The 20,292-nt window shown below is 39.7% G+C and overlaps 1 protein-coding gene across 2 annotated transcripts in view; it reads right to left on the reverse strand.

The window, feature by feature from the left end:
• Positions 1 to 20,292, reverse strand: part of LOC121305274 (ras GTPase-activating-like protein IQGAP1) — a 91,310-nt gene that overhangs the window by 10,402 nt on the left and 60,616 nt on the right. For both annotated transcript variants that reach the window (XM_041236848.1, XM_041236857.1), the window contains exons 19-32: positions 19,835 to 20,005; positions 19,629 to 19,712; positions 19,208 to 19,279; positions 18,733 to 18,802; positions 17,216 to 17,424; positions 16,599 to 16,748; positions 15,416 to 15,579; positions 14,465 to 14,689; positions 14,207 to 14,347; positions 13,377 to 13,461; positions 11,863 to 12,095; positions 9,802 to 9,934; positions 7,261 to 7,363; positions 6,584 to 6,725 (exon numbers count right to left, since the gene is read on the reverse strand). In XM_041236848.1, the coding sequence (XP_041092782.1) occupies positions 6,584 to 6,725; positions 7,261 to 7,363; positions 9,802 to 9,934; positions 11,863 to 12,095; positions 13,377 to 13,461; positions 14,207 to 14,347; positions 14,465 to 14,689; positions 15,416 to 15,579; positions 16,599 to 16,748; positions 17,216 to 17,424; positions 18,733 to 18,802; positions 19,208 to 19,279; positions 19,629 to 19,712; positions 19,835 to 20,005 (1,982 nt within the window). The remainder of the gene's footprint in view (positions 1 to 6,583; positions 6,726 to 7,260; positions 7,364 to 9,801; positions 9,935 to 11,862; positions 12,096 to 13,376; positions 13,462 to 14,206; positions 14,348 to 14,464; positions 14,690 to 15,415; positions 15,580 to 16,598; positions 16,749 to 17,215; positions 17,425 to 18,732; positions 18,803 to 19,207; positions 19,280 to 19,628; positions 19,713 to 19,834; positions 20,006 to 20,292) is intronic.

The raw sequence follows: 20,292 nt of genomic DNA on the forward strand, positions 1-20,292 counted from the left end.
CATACAGTATCCTTGTCTCCTCCTACTGTAAGCTTGCTAAAGTACATTACTGCTAAAGCAGAAGCCAGGACAATATCGCTGGTCTTTTTAAAATAAATACAAATCAATTAAATTTAAAATTGGACCACAGCAAGTTAAACTGATTATTTCTTTGCTTTTGGGAAGCTGAAATCTTGTGAGATGTCATAGCCAACTGGGTTTTGAGGAGGTGGGTTTAAAATAAAGATGCTCAAGAGAATTTGGGTCTTGAAAACAATCCGGCTGTGTCACTTTAATGAGGTTTTCCTGGTGTGTACATTTATTTATTTATTTATTTAACTGTCACAGGTTTATTGAACCAGTCTTTTTTTTCTTTTAGGTTATATTAACAAACTGATTCTGTGTGTTTCTAAAGCGCTTTGAAGAAACTTTTAACTGAAATAATGTCAAAAGTTCAATTTTTTCAGTGGAATTTCTGAGAAACCAGGCAGAAATGACCAATTCTGAAGAAACTCACAAACATGTGGCTAGACCCATGGCCTCCAAACAGGTTTGCTTTTTGTTTCATTTCTACTCCAACACCCATCATCATACAGTAGTACAGCATACGATGTTCCCACAGCAGAGCAATGCTCCTCAATGTGGTTTATTATTACTCTGTTAATGACTCACTGCAGTGAAGTGTAGAACACAGTATAGATGAGAGATCGTATTCAACCCGTTTCAACCTTTCACTGTGTGACTAACCCACTCCACTCACACGACTTCAAAATTGGACCAACAATGGAAAAGCAGCGCTGGACAGGCTTACTTTCAAACCCACCACGAGCCAACTGCTCATACAGAATGCCAGGGGTCAATGGAAACGAATGGAGGGGGGGGGAGCAATACTGATGCAAACACAAACAGGGTCAAATAAGTGGATTTCAATCAGTCAGGCAGTATTCCATTTAATCTGATACAGTACCCTTCACATGACAAATATCCCCTCTCTATCACTAGCCCTCCATGTCGCACTCTTCAGTTTCATAGCAGACAGGGTTTGGGCTCAGGCTGGTTTTAATACAGTCTGGCTGTCTGCTGAAAAGCCTTAGCCTCTCTATCACAGATTGGTTTACTGTGGGACAGGGACTTGTCAATTCTCCTTTAAAACTGAACAGGCTGATCCACTCGTCATTCTTTTTTCTTACAACACATTTAGAACTAGAACTCTGTGGAACAGTGAGAAAATTCTAAAAAGGTTTAACTAAACAGCATTTGTCAGTTAATCTTCTGTTTTGTTGGTGTTGGCAAATCTTTACAGCTGCTTGTAAACTTTGACAATCAATAACCTCGCCGTACCCTTCAGCACGATTAGTTTCAGGAGGGCAGTTCTTGGCAGTGAAGCAATCCCTGCGATGGTTCTGTGCTCTTTTACATACCAATCATTGTGACACACAGGCATTCGTTTCTCCAGGGTTACATTATGACGCTTGCCCATTTCCATTCAACACTGCAGCTTTTGGATATTGTCAAGTAAACAAAACTTTTTTGATAAAGCCTTTAAATCAGCTTTTAGGATATCTGTACCCTGTAGGCAGCACAGAACAGGATCTTGCTACCTAACTGGCACAGATAGAATTGACCTGTTTACCGACATGTAAAATGCGTGCTACTGTATGTGCAAAGAGACGTTTTGCATCAATTGTCACCTGTTATCAGTATAGAGCTCGTTCACAGAGACTCACATGTCAATTTCACATCACAACAAAGCCTGTGTGCACACGGATCCCAAATAAAGAAAAAGAAAGAAAGCAACCGACTTAAAACGCAAGGTAAGGGGATGCATGCATTTTGCAACTTACTAGTGGTGTACATGGAGAACAGCGTTGGAATATATCGCTCTTTTCTGAACACAGGTTCTATAAAAAAATCAGCAACCTTACTGTAACCCTTACAACCCTATGTCTACAACTTGTGTAGATTGCAGGAACTACCAGGTTTGCAGTATTTTATACTGTAATGTATGTAAAAAATTCCCAGTACTTTCCCTGTAGACAATTGAATTGTTATACATCTTTACTTTACCATGTGTGCAATACACACACACACACATGGTCAAATGACATTTAGTTGTCTGAAGTACCATGACAATAGTGTGCATTTGCTTTTGCAGTTGTCTTTACCGAAAAGGATTAAACAGGCTGTCAACAATAGATGCAGTGCATCCGTTTTATACTTCATACTCTTATCTTTAGTTTAGAATACAGCACTTAGGACAGGAGACAACTTACGAGCAATAGAGAATGGAAGGTAACATAGGATATAAAAGGAATAAAGTTTAAAACAGCCTATATAAACTTCATATAGGCTACAACAGTTTCATGAATATCAATTTTAATTTCATTAAATTACTGCTCATATTAACTCACACGCATATGTCTAGAGCTGACCTGCGTTAAGCACCCCAAACCGAGAGCAACCGCAGACCGAGTTTGAGAGAGGGCAGCAAAACTAGATTAAAAGGAGTATGTTTGGAACTCCGCATTAGCACAGAGTCCAAGCAAAAACAGTTATATATTTGAGAATAGAATCTAGCATCACGCAAGCTCTAGGGCACAGGAAGCCCAATAGCTGCAGTGCAGAAGTCAGAACAATTACAGGTCAGCACGGGCTCCATGCGTTTTATTTGTTATAAACGTATTCCTCCTGGAGCAAAAGCTTATAAAACCTGCCTCACTGTAGATCTAGAACATGTGAATCTGGCCTTTAGAAACAATGGCCCCTATCCCAAGTTAAAAAAGAAAACCACGCTACTTTGTGTAGGATTTGTGGCCTGCGTGCACTTGCAAGACTGAAAGCACTGATTAATGGCAGGTAATTCCATACCATTGCAGACACTCCTCAGTGATAAGAGCCATTGCCTCCTTCCCTAAAGGCCCCTTGACACCCCTGGAAACGGTTGCCTCTGCTGTTTCTACAAAAGCTCTTCTGTAAGAAATAGCAGCTGTTTTGAGCTGTGGGGATGCCTGTTTCAGGGCTTCCTTCTCACTAATTACCCAACTGCTCCCTCTCTCCGGCCATCTGGAAACTTCCTGAACATTTCACCCCCACCAGCAAATGTATTGCCTCTGTGTTTTTCTATTGTCAACCGTGCTCGCTACTTAGAAGTCCAAAATATGACTACACAGTCTAAACCAGACTGCCAAAATATGACTACACAGTCTAAACCAGACTGCCAAATCTAAACCAGACTGACAAAATATGACTACACAATCTAAACCAGACTGACAAAATATGACTACACATTCTAAACCAGACTGCCAAAATATGACTACACATTCTAAACCAGACTGCCAAAATATGACTAGACAATCTAAACCAGACTGCCAAAATATGAGTACACATTCTAAACCGGACTGCCAAAATATGACTAGACAACCTAAACCAGACTGCCAAAATATGACTAGACAATCTAAACCAGACTGCCAAAATATGACTACACAGTCTAAACCAGACTGCCAAAATATGACTACACATTCTAAACCGGACTGCCAAAATATGACTACACAGTCTAAACCAGACTGCCAAAATATGACTACACATTCTAAACCAGACTGCCAAAATATGACTAGACAATCTAAACCAGACTGCCAAAATATGACTACACAGTCTAAACCAGACTGCCAAAATATGACTACACAGTCTAAACCAGACTGCCAAAATATGACTACACATTCTAAACCAGACTGCCAAAATATGACTAGACAATCTAAACCAGACTGCCAAAATATGACTAGACAATCTACCAACCAAAATATGACTACACATTCTAAACCAGACTGCCAAAATATGACTAGACAACCTAAACCAGACTGCCAAAATATGACTAGACAATCTAAACCAGACTGCCAAAATATGACTACACAGTCTAAACCAGACTGCCAAAATATGACTACACATTCTAAACCGGACTGCCAAAATATGACTACAAAGTCTAAACCAGACTGTCAAAATATGACTATAGAGTCTAAACCAGACTGCCAAAATATGACTACTACTCATGAATATAATGCAAGAACTTTCAGAGGAAAGCATTTCTATGTATTTCCTTCTCTAAGACACACCAGTCATAATGAACACACGTTTTGCTGATGTGGATGAGATATGGCTCAGGGTGCTGCTATTTCCTGTTTAGTTTAAAAAATAAATGACATTTCCTTGTTGCGGTAGCCGCAAATGCTGGTGGCTTGCAGATAGTAGATTTATTTTACACATTATGTCCTAAGCAGAACTACAAAAAATGCCATCTTCAGCACATATTCTATGAAATACTGCGGAAAACATAAATTATGAAACATGATGACTTCTGTATAATACGATTATGTAAAATGCACCCGGATTTTACTAGCCTGGACTGACAGGGTCTGGTTGTATCTTAAAACAGATTAGAGCTCTGAATGTTTTTATTCACTAAAGCATGAAATGAAGCATTCTGTTTAAGCTGTGAAAAGTAGATCCATAAAGTGGCGTTTTTTCCAAGCTCTATACTTAGAGACAAACTAACTGCAAACCGCTGTGGAGCCACTAGAAGGTGGAGTAATGCCAGAAGATGGTGACCAGTAATTAGGCTTCCAGGCCATAGGCCATACTGTTACCGGAAAGTTGCTGGCAACTCTTTCCCCATTAATACTACACCATGTTCTTTTCATTAACAAAAAGAAAAAGGTGCCTCAAAAGAGAAAAATCTTAAAATCATAACCATTTTTAAAATGTTTTATGAATCATTGAAACGGTTGGTTTGATAGGGTGAGAGTAGTGCTCAGTTATACAGTATTACAGCATTCCTGCTAATTCAGGCTTTTATTAAAACATTGTAGAAATTTATATAATTATATATATATATATATATATATATATATATATATATATATATATATATATAGACACACACACACACACACACACACACACAGTACTGTGCAAAAGTTTTAGGCAGGTGTGAAAAAATGCTGTAAAGAATGCTTTCAAAAAGAGACATGTTGATAGATTATATTTATCAATTAACAAAATTCAGAGTGAGTGAACAGAAGAAAAATATACATCAAATCAATATTTGGTGTGACCACCCTTTGCCTTCAAAATAGCATAATTTCTTCTAGGTACACTTGCACACAGTTTTTGAAGGAACTCGGCAGGTAGGTTGGCCCAAACATCTTGGAGAACTAACCACAGTTCTTCTGTGAATTTAGGCAGCCTCAGTTGCTTCTCTCTCTTCATGTAATCCCAGGCAGACTCGATGATGTTGAGATCAGGGCTCTGTGGGGGCCATACCATCACTGCCAGGACTCCTTGTTCTTCTTTACGCTGAAGATAGTTCTTAATGACTTTCGCTGTATATTTGGGGTCGTTGTCATGCTGCAGAATAAATCTGGGTTCAATCAGATGTCTCCCTGATGGTACTGCATGATGGATAAGTTTCTGCCTGTACTTCTCAGCATTGAGGAGACCATTCATTCTGACCAAATGATTGTGTTTCAACCTACATATTGAACTGATGATCATTAGCACCTGTTTGGTATAATTGTTTAATCATACACCTGACTATAAAAAATCCCTTACTTTGTGCAAGTGTACCTAAAAGAACTGATGCTGTTTTGAAGGCAAAGGGTGGTCACACAATATATTGATTTGATGTACATTTTTCTTCTGTTCACTCACTTTGCATTTAGTTAATTGATAAATATAATCTATTAACATGTCTATTTTTGAAAGCATTCTTACTTTACAGCATTTTTTCACACCTGTCTAAAACTTTTGCACAGTACTGTATATATATATATATATATATATATATATATACACACACACACACACACACACACACACACACACACACACACATATACACACATATATAGCAGCACTCAAGTGGAGCCAAGAGAGTTGAAAAGGGTCCTGCATGGGGTTTTTGGAAGGAGCTCAAGAAAAAATATATAAATAAAAAAGGACAAATGTATAGAGAAAATGTTGGAGCAACAGAACTACTGACCACACCTTTTACATAAGAAAGGTTACAAAATGAGAGGAGGCCATTCGGCCCATCTTGCTCTTTTGGTTGTTAGTAACTTAATGATCCCAGAATCTCATCAAGCAGTCTCCTTTGGAAGTGTATGGAGTGGATGTTTACATGGTGAGAACTACTTCATGACCATTTCACTCTAATTGCGTGTCTTTATTTAGTCTGCATGATGCCTGGTTTGGTGTCACGCAATGATGTCTGCTTTCCCACATGTTTTTTTTTTTTTTTTTAACCAGGTTATCATGAGCTACCAATGCTCCTTATCTAGTTTGTTTAGCCATTTCTCCATTGACACATCTACACAGTATTACACTCTTGGCACCGCATTCATTGTAGAGTCATAAACAATTGTTGCCACAGTAACATTTATTGAAAACTGTGGAAAATGAACACTTACAAGTAGCTGGCAAACTCCACGTATGGCCAGAAACATTGCTGGCGTTCTTTTAGATGGCTGTGCCATAGAGGAAAGTTAAAACAAACACACTCGATTGTTTTGTTTTTGGGGACTGGCGAGAATTGATGCAGTGACCTGTAACTTACTTTATCATTAGGCTCTTCATGTCTTTGTCATCACCTTCCTGTAACTCGAACTTGCTGGTGAGGGTGAGAGAGATTTCCGTTTTGGCGAGCTGACTTAGTGTATTCTCTTTGTTGGGGTCGTTGGGGTCCACAGCGCCTTCCCCTGTCAAAATACAGTAAAGCGATTGTTCTGGTTTCCTAGCTTGAGAAGGACGGCACAACGACACAGCCAGGAAGCGCAAACTGGGAAAAACATGTCTAGACAAAACTGCACCCGATATGACTGCCAACAGGACAAGTCTCTTTCTAAATAAGACCAGCAAGAGGCTTGCATGCTTTAGTAGACTTAAACAAATAACTTCAGATCCACAATGCTAATGTAAACAAAGTGGCAATAATTAAAAAGAAAAAACAAACATGCTGAACAGCTGTATCTCCTGACCGGTATATACAGTTCACAGGCATTTCATAACAGGACATTAAAATGTTCTCAAAGTTCTCTAACTGATAAACAACTGATAAACAATCTAAATTAGTAATGATTTCACTGTGGAAAGGTAAATGTCCATCAAGTATAATTTTCACTTGTATTTATATAGACTGCTAATGTATCTAACTGTACAAAACTGCCTTCTATTCAGACCTTGAAAAACATTGCTGGTGTAAAATGTATGGACTCCCAGCAGAATACAACGTACCCAGCAGAGCTTCAACAGCAGGAACGCCTCCTAGTCCTTCCAGTAGTTCATGTAGGATGTCATTGTCATCAGGACAGAGAGCATCTTTGTGCTCCAGAACCAGCTGAAAAACACAGGAATACAGACCAATCCAAACTTCAGTTTGTCCTCAACACATTCAGACGCCAGGCTGTTCAGTGCGATGTCATCTAGGAGTATGAACCTTCAATTTAATGTTCCACAAATAACCCACAATATCCACCTCAAAAGATCTCTGAATAAAACACAGTCATAAAAGGGTAACACTTCCTTCTATGGTTCCCACAGCGGACCCTGACCTAGACCACCGGTTCTCAAATGGTGTGTGTGTGTGTGTGTGAAGTGAGCGTTCTAACAATACAGCAACTATAGCAATAATAAAACAAATTAAAAATAACATTTTACAAATAAGTCTAAATATTACAAACTTGCAAATGTTTTTTTTTTATTATTTTTTTTATATTTGTAGTTTACCTAAGATAGTCTGGAGACCGCGCTTAACAATGCAGAGATGCAATGACGGGTGATTGTGTTTAAGAATCAGTGACAGTTCTGTTCCAGATGCATTGCACTCTTTATCAGTACATAATGAATCAGTTTGAGGTGAAGAAAGGCAGAGCGAGTGTGGCGGGGCATCATCACCTTGAAAGATACAGCGATTGTGCCAGGGCTTCATCATCTTGAAAGATACAGCGAGTGTGCCAGGGCTTCATCATCTAGAAAGATACAGTGATTGTGCCAGGGATTCATCGTCTAGAAATACAGAGCGATTGTGCCGGGGCTTCATCGTATAGAAAGATACAGCGATTGTGCCAGGGCTTCATCATCTAGAAAGATACAGCGATTGTGCCAGGGCTTCATCATCTAGAAATACAGAGCGAGTGTGCCGGGGCTTCATCGTATAGAAAGACAGAGCGAGTGTGCCGGGACTTCATCGTATAGAAATACAGAGCGAGTGTGCCGGGACTTCATCGTATAGAAATACAGAGCGATTGTGCCGGGACTTCATCGTATAGAAATACAGAGCGATTGTGCCGGGACTTCATCTTATAGAAATACAGAGCAATTGTGCCAGGACTTCATCGTATAGAAATACAGAGAGAGTATGCCGGGACTTCATCGTATAGAAATACAGAGCGATTGTGCCAGGACTTCATCGTATAGAAATACAGAGAGAGTATGCCGGGACTTCATCGTATAGAAATACAGAGCGATTGTGCCGGGACTTCATCGTATAGAAATACAGAGCGAGTGTGCCGGGGCTTCATCGTATAGAAATACAGAGCGATTGTGCCGGGACTTCATCGTATAGAAATACAGAGCAATTGTGCCAGGACTTCATCGTATAGAAATACAGAGAGAGTATGCCGGGACTTCATCGTATAGAAATACAGAGCAATTGTGCCAGGACTTCATCGTATAGAAATACAGAGAGAGTATGCCGGGACTTCATCGTATAGAAATACAGAGCGATTGTGCCGGGACTTCATCGTATAGAAATCCAGAGCAATTGTGCCGGGACTTCATCGTATAGAAATACTGAGCAATTGTGCCAGGACTTCATCGTATAGAAATACAGAGAGAGTATGCCGGGTCTTCATCGTATAGAAATACAGAGCGTTTGCGCCGGGGCTTCATCGTATAGAAATAGAGCTATTGTGCCGGGGCTTCATCGTATAGAAATACAGAGAGAGTATGCCAGGACTTCATCGTATAGAAATACAGAGCGAGTGTGCCAGGGCTTCATTATCTAGAAATACAGAGCGAGTGTGCAGGGGCTTCATAGTCTAGGAAGACAGAGCGACTGTGCTGGGGCTTCATTGTCTAGAAAATTGTGTACCTAGTGTGAAGCCAGTATCTCAAAGGGTTTCTTTATCACCCGTAAACCAGCTGTGTCAGCCATCTTAGGGAACAGATGAAAGTGAGGGACATTGTGAGATTTTCCCTGAAGATAGTTCACAACACTGACAATATGAAGCTGTCATACTAAATGGTTAATGAGATATTTACCCTTCAAGTAGTGATTAGAACAATAACGTATAAGCTTTCATTAAGCTTCCCTTATTAACGGAATAATTTAATATCAGACTGTCCAATTCACTCCACTCCACAGCGTGTTATACAGTACATTATACACATATTTGCTTCCTATGTTGTCTTTGTTTTTTTTGTTTTTTAAACTGCTTGGTAAACTTCATCAAAAGGTGTGAGACCTTTGGAAAGCACTGGCATCTGAATTGGCAGTTAGGGACTGTATGAACTGAGTGGCAGTTAGGGACTGTATGAACTGAGCAGCAGTTAGGTGCTTTATGTTGCCTGAGGAACATTAGTGGTAGGCTACTGTTTTATGGTTCCATTTATATATTAATACGCTAATTGGAAAACACCTAACTGTCACTGAGTTCATACAGTACCTGACTGGCGCTCCGTTCATACAGTACCTGACTGGCGCTCAGTTCTTTATCCTGCCTTCAGTTAATTCAAATTGCTGTCTAGAGAAGCTCAAAGTTAACACATTCTTACAGAATGGGTGTTGATGATCTCCTCGATCGAGATGTAAATGACAGGCTTGCTTAGTGTCACCATATCAGAGTATTCATCAATGTTGAACTTCTCCTCTGGTTCAGGCACGTCACATGCGGCCTGGAAAAAATTCCTGAGGAAAAAGAATAAACAAAACAAAACTTGGGTCAAAATTTATTTCTCTGAAATCTGATCGTACTGTACTTTACCTTCACTGGCACGTGGTGTTTCCAAGCATTCAAACTGAAACATCATTACTTTGTTTTGTAGAAGTTTTTCCATTTCCCCAGAAAGAATAATTATTTTATAGAATAACAGTACCCTAGACTAACATGCAGGACATGACTCGCTCCACAATGTCATTCCACTAGCATTTACATTCCAGTTCTTTTAGCACAGTTTCTACTAGGGATACCGTCTGCAGTGCTAGAATAAACCCTACACCCTTTACAACTGTGTCAGCTAAGAGAAGAAGAGCGCCCAGGAGTATCACAGGACTGTGCTGTAGCTGCTCATTTAAGGGAGGTATATAGGGCCAGTACGCTGGAAGGGTTAATACACCACATCCAAAATTAGAGCTGGCAGTATCACTAGATAATAGATGAATTCGACCCACATTCCTACAAAGTAAGTTGACATACTGTATGCACGGACAGACCGGCCCAACAAAATACTCGAGATTCCCATAAGTGCTTCTCTACAGCACTCCAGGCTCAACATTAGTACTGTATTACAGGCTAACATATACCCAGGTGTCCACTTATTACAGTTGAGATAGTAAAGGTGGCTGTATTATTATTTCACATGCATATGTTCATGCATCTCCATATTTTTCTAAACCGCTATTACCACATCACCACTGGGAGTCTATCTATTTTATTTAAATAATCTTTAAGACATTTTTAATTGAAGGCGTGTCAACGTGGCCCAGATTATGCAGTAAAAACGTGCTGCCATAGTGCTCCCCCCCCCCCCAGAGTCAAACTTTAATTCGCTTGCCGACACTGCTATTAAAAAAGGTAACAGGATTTCCCCAATTTACTGTAACATTTCCATCTATATCAATACCTTATCTGAAGTTTGCACAGACATGTTTAAAACACAAAGGCTGCTGTTGTAAACCAGGTAATTTTCTACACCTAGAACCATCTCTAGGAGGACTTGTTTATACGTGACAGAACAGCTACACAATGACAGAGGCAAATTCCTCTCGCTGATAGATGACGTTGTAAATGACGTAGAGCCTCTGTCCCCTGTTTCATAACTCTTTTTACCCCTTCAACAGACTCTGTATTTTGACACTGAAGATCAACAGTGGAAACTTGTTCTGGTTTTCGTTAGTTCCAGCCAGTATGAAGATAGCAGAGTGTCTCAATGTGATACAGAACAGACACAGGGGCTCTGGAGACCCTCTCTGACCTGGTTCCAGCGTGAAAGGGTTCACAGATTCTACACGTCCTTCCTGTGTGGAACTTTAACGCTCCTTACACCATTCTGCAAATGTATTCCTGGAAGAAAACTTTACACCCTTCCTGACTTCCCAGAAATGGTAGATCAGATATGGTGGGGAAAGACTGCAGAACAGATTAAATGTAAAAGTTATATTTATGATGGCTAGAGCTAAACCACTACATTCTTGGAAAAGCATTTAGCAATGAGATCAAGCCTCAGAGAAACTTGACACACATGGTAACAAAGATGCCTTTGAATTTCTTAAATGTATTAAACACATGTTTTTACTAGTAAGTTGTTGTTTTTTGTTTTTTTCATTGAAAAAAATATCCCAGTAAATACTTGGAAGGTGGTTAAGTTGGACTGGTCTTCACAGTTTATGCTCTATGTTGCCAATTATGTAAATCTTATTTAGAGTTGTTTAAAAGTTAAAGAAAAACAAATATGCCATCTAGCATAGCTTTCAAACATAATAAAACATCTACTGAATATGCCTTTGATCTGAACAGTAAGTGTGTGATAGGGGTTTGTTGGACTGCTAATATGCTAAAGTTGATTTAAACACGATACACATTCCAAACTCTTTGAAATGTAATCCACATATCCTACCTGAATTTGTGATGGGTCTGAGAGATGTAGCTGTTCATGGAGGTCATGTGTGCGTTCTCTCCTTCAAACAGCTTGTTCGAGGCAGCGTGCTGCAGGACCTTCGCCACGGAGCCCAGGTTCCTCCGCTGCTCCGAATGCAGCTGCCCGCCGGCGGTCATGTCAATAATGTCAAATCCATCGGGAGCAACGATGGCTGGGTTCATGTATCGGTAATACAGCAGGTTACCCACAATCTGTGAAGACACAAAATCAATTTAGCATGCAAAGCATGTACTGGATTTGTACAGGGATTTTATCAGAAGAGTGTGGAAAAGCATTATTATTTATTCCCAATGAATTCAGGCATGTTCTCTTACCTTATGTCTCGATCAGATCTGCATAAACGGAACCAGATCATAACAAAACCATTAAACTGCACTTCTGAACACATGAACTGCGTACATGTAAACACACTGGTATATTTGGGCTGACCAGACATGTATCTGTCATGCACCAAAGCTGTGGAATGTACTTCCAAGAGCACTCAGGAAAGCGGGGTCCTACTGCTCTTCAGAAAGCACCTCATCTGTTTCTTAAGGGGTTTCCTGATCTGTAGGTTTTAATCCTATTTTTATTTTTTTTGTGTGAATTGCTTGGAGATGCCGTGGCATGAATGGCACTATATTGTACATTTACATGGTGATGAGGTGACAAACGATGATGCGTACCATAACATTTAAATGGGTACATAACAAAATGAGCCACCACATGCCAGTACAGAACCATTTTTTTTCTCTCTCTCGTCAGAGGCAGTATTTCTAAAGATTATTAATAATGAGTGTTCAGGCTCTTAAACATGTATTATATGACTAGGACGACAAGTAAAGGAACCCCACCCCCTACAGCCTGCTAGTGCTCCATCTTCTTTCCTGCACAGGACTCTCCTTTCCTCTGCTTTTTTTTTCTATTTTCAGAGGGTGTTTCACAATACCAGCCTATTGCCTTATTAGGTGTCCTCTAATGTTGTAGAAACGGTCTCTGCAGCATGTAATTATGGAAACTTTTGTTGACAAGGACGCTAGACTAGAAAATTGCGAAGAACATGTTTTTAAAATCACTATCCACTCCTAAACATAGATGGAATTTTCCACAAAAGAAACTAATCTTAATAAAGCAAGACAATTTAATGCAGAGTGAAAGCCAGCACATGTATTTAAGTAATAATATTAAAACACAAAACTTTAAATTCACTATAGAGCAACCCTATTAAAAGTCTACTAATACTTTCTTTCCTGAAATTAGTTGGGCAGTAAAAAACTTGGATTTGAGAGCCCTAGACACCACTCCTTTAATATGCACCTCAATGCAGTCATCAAGAAATGTAGACAAGCCATGACTAGAAAGCAGTAAATATCAGTAAGCTGAAACAAACCCAACAAGCAGTTCTTGGCGATAACCTTGCTGCCATGCTAGATTTCTGGAACCGCATCGTCCGGTGAATAGATGACAACTAAAAATCAAGAAGCCACAACTACCTTTAAAAGCTCCTCTTCTGTAGCATCAGGGAATTTCTCATGCAGGGAGTTCTTCAGGACTTTGGCAATGTACCTCATGCCATAACTGCATGCAAAAAACATGATCAAATGAAAACACAAGTATGCTTAACACATGTGTGAAACAAGAGGTGGCTTTACAAAGTGAAACAGGAATGGAAAACAATGGAAAAATCTAACAGCAGTGGTACGTGAATACAGCATGAATGAAAGCAGCACTGCTGCAATGTAACACAATGCAAGAGGTGTGTGTCATACAGCAAAGCTTATGTAATGGTGCCCGCTGCTGGGGCATGAAAATACTGCAGGTGGTTTTCTGAGCTGTAGGGATTGTGTGATACAATATTAGCAAAAAACACATTAAATAAAAAGTGTGTACATGTAACAGCCCTGCTTTTTTCAGTTACAAGCAGGGCTGGGGTGAATTCCTGTTTTAAATTCCAATTCATTTTAGAAACAAATTCCAATTCTTTAGATTCATAACTGTTATGATCGTTCAACTGCTTTAATTTGAAGCTAATTTAATTAAATAACAGTGACTTCAACTGAAGTAATTTGATGCTGCTGTGAGAAGCTCATTTTAACAGAATACTGCCAATTGCAATTTGAATCAACGTGTTGGAACGTAAACTGAATTGGGACTGGATTTTAAATAACGCTGGCTTTTTGTCGGAATACTGTTCAGGGAGAAGACTACAGAGCACCCAGAAAGATTTACAGATTACTATCCAGGGAGGAGATGACGGCACTCCCAGACAGACGTACAGAATATTATCCAGGGAGAAGATGACCGCGCACCCAGACAGACTTACGGTAAATTATCCAGGGAGGAGATGATGGAGTTCAGCACTTTATCAGTGGCTGCTCTCAGGCTTCGAGTCGAAGTCTCCAGTTTCGTTCGTACCTCCTCGTGAGTCAAGGCCTGCTCTGTCGTCACATCATACGGCAGTTTACTGAAAACAGAAAAATAAATAAATAAAAAACACCAATAAATAAAAAACCTGTAATTGCACTGAACTGAACACTGACTTCTGAAAGCAATATAAACTCCTGATCATCCAGTTCCTGACCTTGCCTCTCCGGTTGCCATTTCCAGCTGATTCACCCAAGCTTTGTACACTTCCACAGGGTTTGTGTTGATGCCCAGGGTTTTATCTTCAATGATTTCCTTTACCACGGGGGCCAGCAGCTGCCTCAGTGCATTCTGTCCCCGAGCGCCACGGTTAAAGCTGACCACCATCTTAATGACAGTGGGGTTTCCAGTAACAATATCCTGGATCTGATCCACTTTGGACCTGCAGTGTGGAAAACAGAACACATCAAACAACAACAAAAGCAGTAGAACAGTAAGATTGTAGCTGGAAATATTTTTACAGCCCTGCTCCCCCTCCCCCCCTCCCCAGGCTGTAATAAAAATATTTTCCAGCTACAATCTTACTATGCTACTGCTTTTTAATTACATGCAGCACAGGTGGTGTTTTACTTTTTATATTTCCAGTGACTATTCCCATTTAAGGCTATATGTTGGTGTTGTAAACCTTCATATTACACATACTGATGAAACAAAGCTTCTAAGCATGTAACCCAAAACAAGGCTAACCATCAGCGATGTGTGTGTGTTTTCCTGTCCCATATAAGGTATTTACATTAGGTGTACCTGCTGGTTTTAATGAATGCAGGAGCAGTGCCAATACAGGGGTGTCTCCAGTAAACTTGGGATTGGAACACTTAGTCACCTCTAGTACAAGTAAACCAGACTGGCTGTGATACAGCTTTAGAACGGTGGAGCAAAAAACACCCAAGCAACTTAAAAGACAAGGTTATCAGCCACACTAGCTGATAAAAGGTACATTGCAAAAGTGAAGCGAGATCATTTTTGCTCTGTTGAAGCATTTTACAGGAGGGACAGTGGTGCTGTTCTGTTAACACAATCCCTCCAATGCACTGAAATATTTCATGCAACATGCAAGTCTCTCTTCTTTTTGGCCATATGGTTCCAGCCAGGCAGTTCAGCAACGTACTTGATTTCCTCTTCCAGGGATGTTTTGAAGAGCTTCAGCAGCAGGTATTCCTCTCTTTGGTTTGAGGCGTAATTGTACAGTGTAAAAATCACCGTGTCCATGAACTTCGTGGACTTGTTCTGGGGCATCTGGAAAATCAGTTTGGCCAAGTACGTAGGGTTCGTCTACAAAACAAACAAGCAAACAAGTGAGATTAACCAATCAGCACAGGTACAGTACACACAGCACACAGTGTGCCAGAAAGCACAGACACCCTCTGTCAAACTAAAGCATCTGTGGTACAGTAGATCAATTCTATTACACAAACGAGCGCACAGTCGTTTAACAGCTCTAAATGGAAGCACGTTTCACATTCTGTCCGTGTATATCTGATAGAGGATTTCACACTGGACTAATACTAAACTGCAATGCCCTCACTGATTTAAAACCTTGGCAACCTGATTCTGTAAAGAACAGGGACAGACAGCGAAGCTGATACTAACCAGTGGGCGTGTTTCTTTTCTACTCATGCACCGGTTACTACCCGCAATAAAAGTGTTTCCGAGAGCAGGAGAATTGTTCTGAGAGGGATCTGCACAACATGCGATTAACAATACTGTTGCTAATCTAAACCTGCTGGGACCACAGCCTGCTGCTAAGATTAGTGATCTGTTCAGAGTACAGATCACATTGCTGTATATGTAATCAAAAACAGTTTACCTTTGGGGGGATACAAATGTCAGAGAGTGCCGTAAATGTTCTAAATATTTAAAATCACAGAATTATAATATTGCTGTTGAGTTTCTACAGCTGCTTTAAGCGTGGTTCAGACTGTAGGTCAGTTCCCACTTGTGGGGTTTGGATTAGCGAGAGTCTAATATAAAAGCATTAATACTTTAAAACAGGAGAAGTCAGGATCCATGGTTCCTGCTCTGGCGCAGGCAGGTTTTAGACGTATTGTATTCATGATTAAACATGCGTCTGCCCTCTGTGCACATATTTAACCACACAGAGGAAATGAGTCACAGTTTGATCTCAATGCTGGCAAACCTGATTGAATCCTAGGCATTCATTCTGATTTACATCTATAAAACATATATTTTAAAAAATAAAATCCCTGAAACTGCTGCATAGGGGTCGTGTTATACAGCAATCAGAGACGTCTTAGTCTGTGTGTGCTTCTGCTTCTGTGATTATCCTGTACCTGTAGCAGGTAGAAGAAATGCTGATAGGCCTCCAGCTTCTTTCTTTTCTCCAGGCTTAGTCCTTTTATCCCCTGCTTGTCACCCATAACCATCTCCTCCACCTGGTCTTTGCTCTTTTTGTTCAGCTTCTTGCTGTGTGACACCACATCCTATTAAAGTAGGAACAGAGAGATTTCTGCTATGTGCAAAGTAGAGACTTCTATGGAACAGTTTAACAAGGCACAGCTTTTTAACTTTGTAAAATTGCATTTAAAAAAAAAAGAAACTGTACATGTTTAAACTGGTACTATACAAAACTATGCATCACCACTGAAAAGGAAGGCAACTTCAGTGCTATAGTGTAATCCCCTGGTGAGGACACATCCTGCATTCTTACCTGCAAACTGAGTGCAAAGCACTACAGTGTAAAAAAACAAACAAACAAACAAAATACAGGCTTTCATTTACTGTATATAAAACCTACCATCAAACACAAATTGTTTAGCAGCACTTTCTGAAGCATGGTCTTTAGACTTGCTTCGGCGAGTAACAAAAGTACAGTACTTTACTGAAAAATGTGGAACACATTAGCTTTAAAATAGGCAGGTTAGTTAAATGTGGCGGCGCAGTGGCTGACCTGCAGAGTGATCCTGTTCTTCACCAGCAGTCCAATCTTAATGTCCATCAGGTTGAGGTCCTTCTCCAGCTGCTGACTGGACCGGATCTTGGTCACCACCTCCTCTCTCAGCCTCGTCACCTCCAGCTCCTCCTGGAAGTCCAGGTTGCTCTGGTCCAGCAGGTGCACAAACTTACGCACAACATTCAGGGGTGGGCTCTCAGCACCAGCTATAATGGGATAAGAATTACCCTACATGCACTGGCCAAATTAATTACCGAACTGCCTTCATAGCACACGGTAGCATGTTGCTTGTCACAATATGCTGGAAATATCTGCAGGCTCGATCTGTTATCAGCCACATGAGAGAAGAGCTGTGCTTTCTGGTTTTCATGAAACGTAGCCATTCCAGAATTACCCAGTAGGCGGTCTGGATGGACACACAGGACAATGCAGCCACTGTTGTGTCCTTGTGACACAGAGATCCACCTGCTTCCCCCTGACTGTTGTTGAATAGTTGCACACAACTCACACTTCGCTTATACAGCAGGATTAGAAACTAATGCTCGCCCGTTCACCTGAGGCGAGTTAAAACTGATGAGGACTAGTTGATGCCCTTGTCTCAGTAGTCAAGTTCACAAGCTTGCGTTTAAAAAAATGCAAGAAAAATCTATTTTCTAACAGGGTGTAGCAATGGCGAACAAACATTCATAATGCTTACAAAGCAGTCATTCAGAACTGAAACCTGCCTTCATCTCCCCTTGTCATTTTGAGATATGCGAATGCGTCAGCGTTTCATTGAATTTTGTCCGTGTGATTACATACGCTATTAATTTATTGATAATTTATCTAAATTGACTTTTTAGACATCAAAACAGTATAAAAACGGCCATTTTCTCACATTATGTTTCATTGTTCAATTATATATTTCTTTTTTGAAAAAGCCCAATTGCTTGAACACAAAACACTCTTTAATCAGTGTGAAATAGTAAAGTATTTAAAACTGTATAGATCTAAATGATAATTGCTTAACTATGTATTATTACTAAGATATTCGTATTACTAGATTTAGCGTAAAATATAGAACAACAATTTCATACGGTCCGTTTCAAAGAAAAGTAATGTGGGGAAATGGCTATTCACTTGAGCTTTTTGCATTTTGATGTTTTGAAACTGTTTTGATGTCTAAAAAGTAGATTTAGTTTATAATACCAAAAGTTCAAATTTAAACCACAGCAACAAATAAATTAATAGTGTATTGCATCTTTGAAGTAAATGGAAAGTAATTTTACAAAAATGTGGAGATTTATCCCAGATTGCGACCCTCCACCACAAAAGAAATGACACTTGATGAATTGCACACTAGTGAATTTTCTCATTTTACTTCCTGTACATTCTCTAGCATTTTACTCATTTAATCACAGAAAACCCCATCTCTCTTGACCATACAAGCAGGCAGTTTTACAAGTATGTTGTTAACACACAAACACACTTTAAGCATCCCCAATATGAACAGTAAGAACTCAGCCAGCACTGACTCAGCGTTCTGTAGTCGTCTCTTGCTTTATTTGCTCTCAGGAAGGCCTGGATTTTAACAATTTCATTTACCTGTGAGGAGCAAAAATCACAATTAATTTTATAGCCATATAAAGTCATAATCTAGATGTGAATCACTGAATTGGGAGTAAAAATAAAATAACAAAACATGCAAAATAGCCTATTGCCTTTTTTTAAATATTTAACTTCTGCAGGAGGTTGTTGGATTACGGCATGGGTATATTAAATATTAACACTCAATTGCATGCACCCCACTCCTGCCCCCCCCTCAAAGTTACCTGGTCGACCCTCCAAAAATGGAATAGACTTTGAAGAAGTAACTTACAGATTACAGAATAAGGCCCTAAATGTGTGCATATTTCAAAAAGCATGATGGTAAAATAAAAATAAAATCATTATGATGTAGTTGTGATGGGGAAAGCTGAGCTTTAGGACAGCTGAGTAATGTTGACTTACATGCTCTTTAAAATACTGCTTCCTTTTAGAATATCTTGTTCTTGCAATCCACATTTTCACCAATGCCTGAATCTGAAACAAACAATGCAACAATTTAAAGATTGTAAAAGTTTTATTTGAGCAAAATAATAAAAAGGTAAAAAAAAAAAAAAAAAAAAAGGTTGCTTTTCAGAAGCTGCCTGGATGAGCTGCTTTACAGAGAAGTCTAAACTGGTGGAGTGTCATCACTGTCATTAGCAATGCAATTAGGGACATTAGGATATTCAAGGTTTTAGACACAGGAACAGGCAGGCTTCAATACGATTAAGAAACTGTACAGTGTTTTCCTCTGCCTAGATCATGCATTTACCACTCTTACTCAGGCTGTAACATGGTCTGACAGTATTTTTATTATACACTTCGTTTCCTTCAACTTGGTTACCTTGACAATGGTTGGTTCATTATCTTGGAGTACTTTTATTCTCTTCGTGTAAGTCTTCCTTTGTTTACATCCTTTCCAGGAAGCCTGGAAAAAAAATAAAAATTATATATATTAATCACAGCAACTGAACACACAATCCTTGTCAGATTAATTTCCCTGGTTATCCCACTGGATACATGAATGACATATGGACTGTGCGACTGTACCTGCAGTTTGACCACAGTGGGCTCCTGTTTGTGGAGGTACTCCAGTCTCTCCCTGTGCCTCTTCCTCACCAGATACCCCCTGGCCCGGGCCTGCAGCTCAACGACCAGGCCCTCGTGTTCCAGCCACAGCTGCTCCCGGCTGTATTCTGCAGTAATTCCTCCAGCAATACTCTAGCATAGAGGAAACGATTAACACAATGTACAGTTGTTCTGCTTTGCTATGACAGGGTAATGCAAGTTAAAAAACACTCATGGTTATGCAGCACTGGACACACAACAGGACAATAATCACATCAATATGTGTAGAAGGTGTGTTTGTGAAGGTTTTGTGCGGTGAATCTTCATTTTATCATAGAAAAAGCCCGCAATCCACACAGCAAAAGTCATTTTACTTTTATCTGTATATAACTAACATTAAAGTACTTAGATTAATGTTATATTTCTTGAATGCCCAACAG

Source organism: Polyodon spathula, chromosome 2 (assembly GCF_017654505.1).
Source record: "Polyodon spathula isolate WHYD16114869_AA chromosome 2, ASM1765450v1, whole genome shotgun sequence".
Classification (NCBI taxonomy): Eukaryota; Metazoa; Chordata; class Actinopteri; order Acipenseriformes; family Polyodontidae; genus Polyodon; species Polyodon spathula.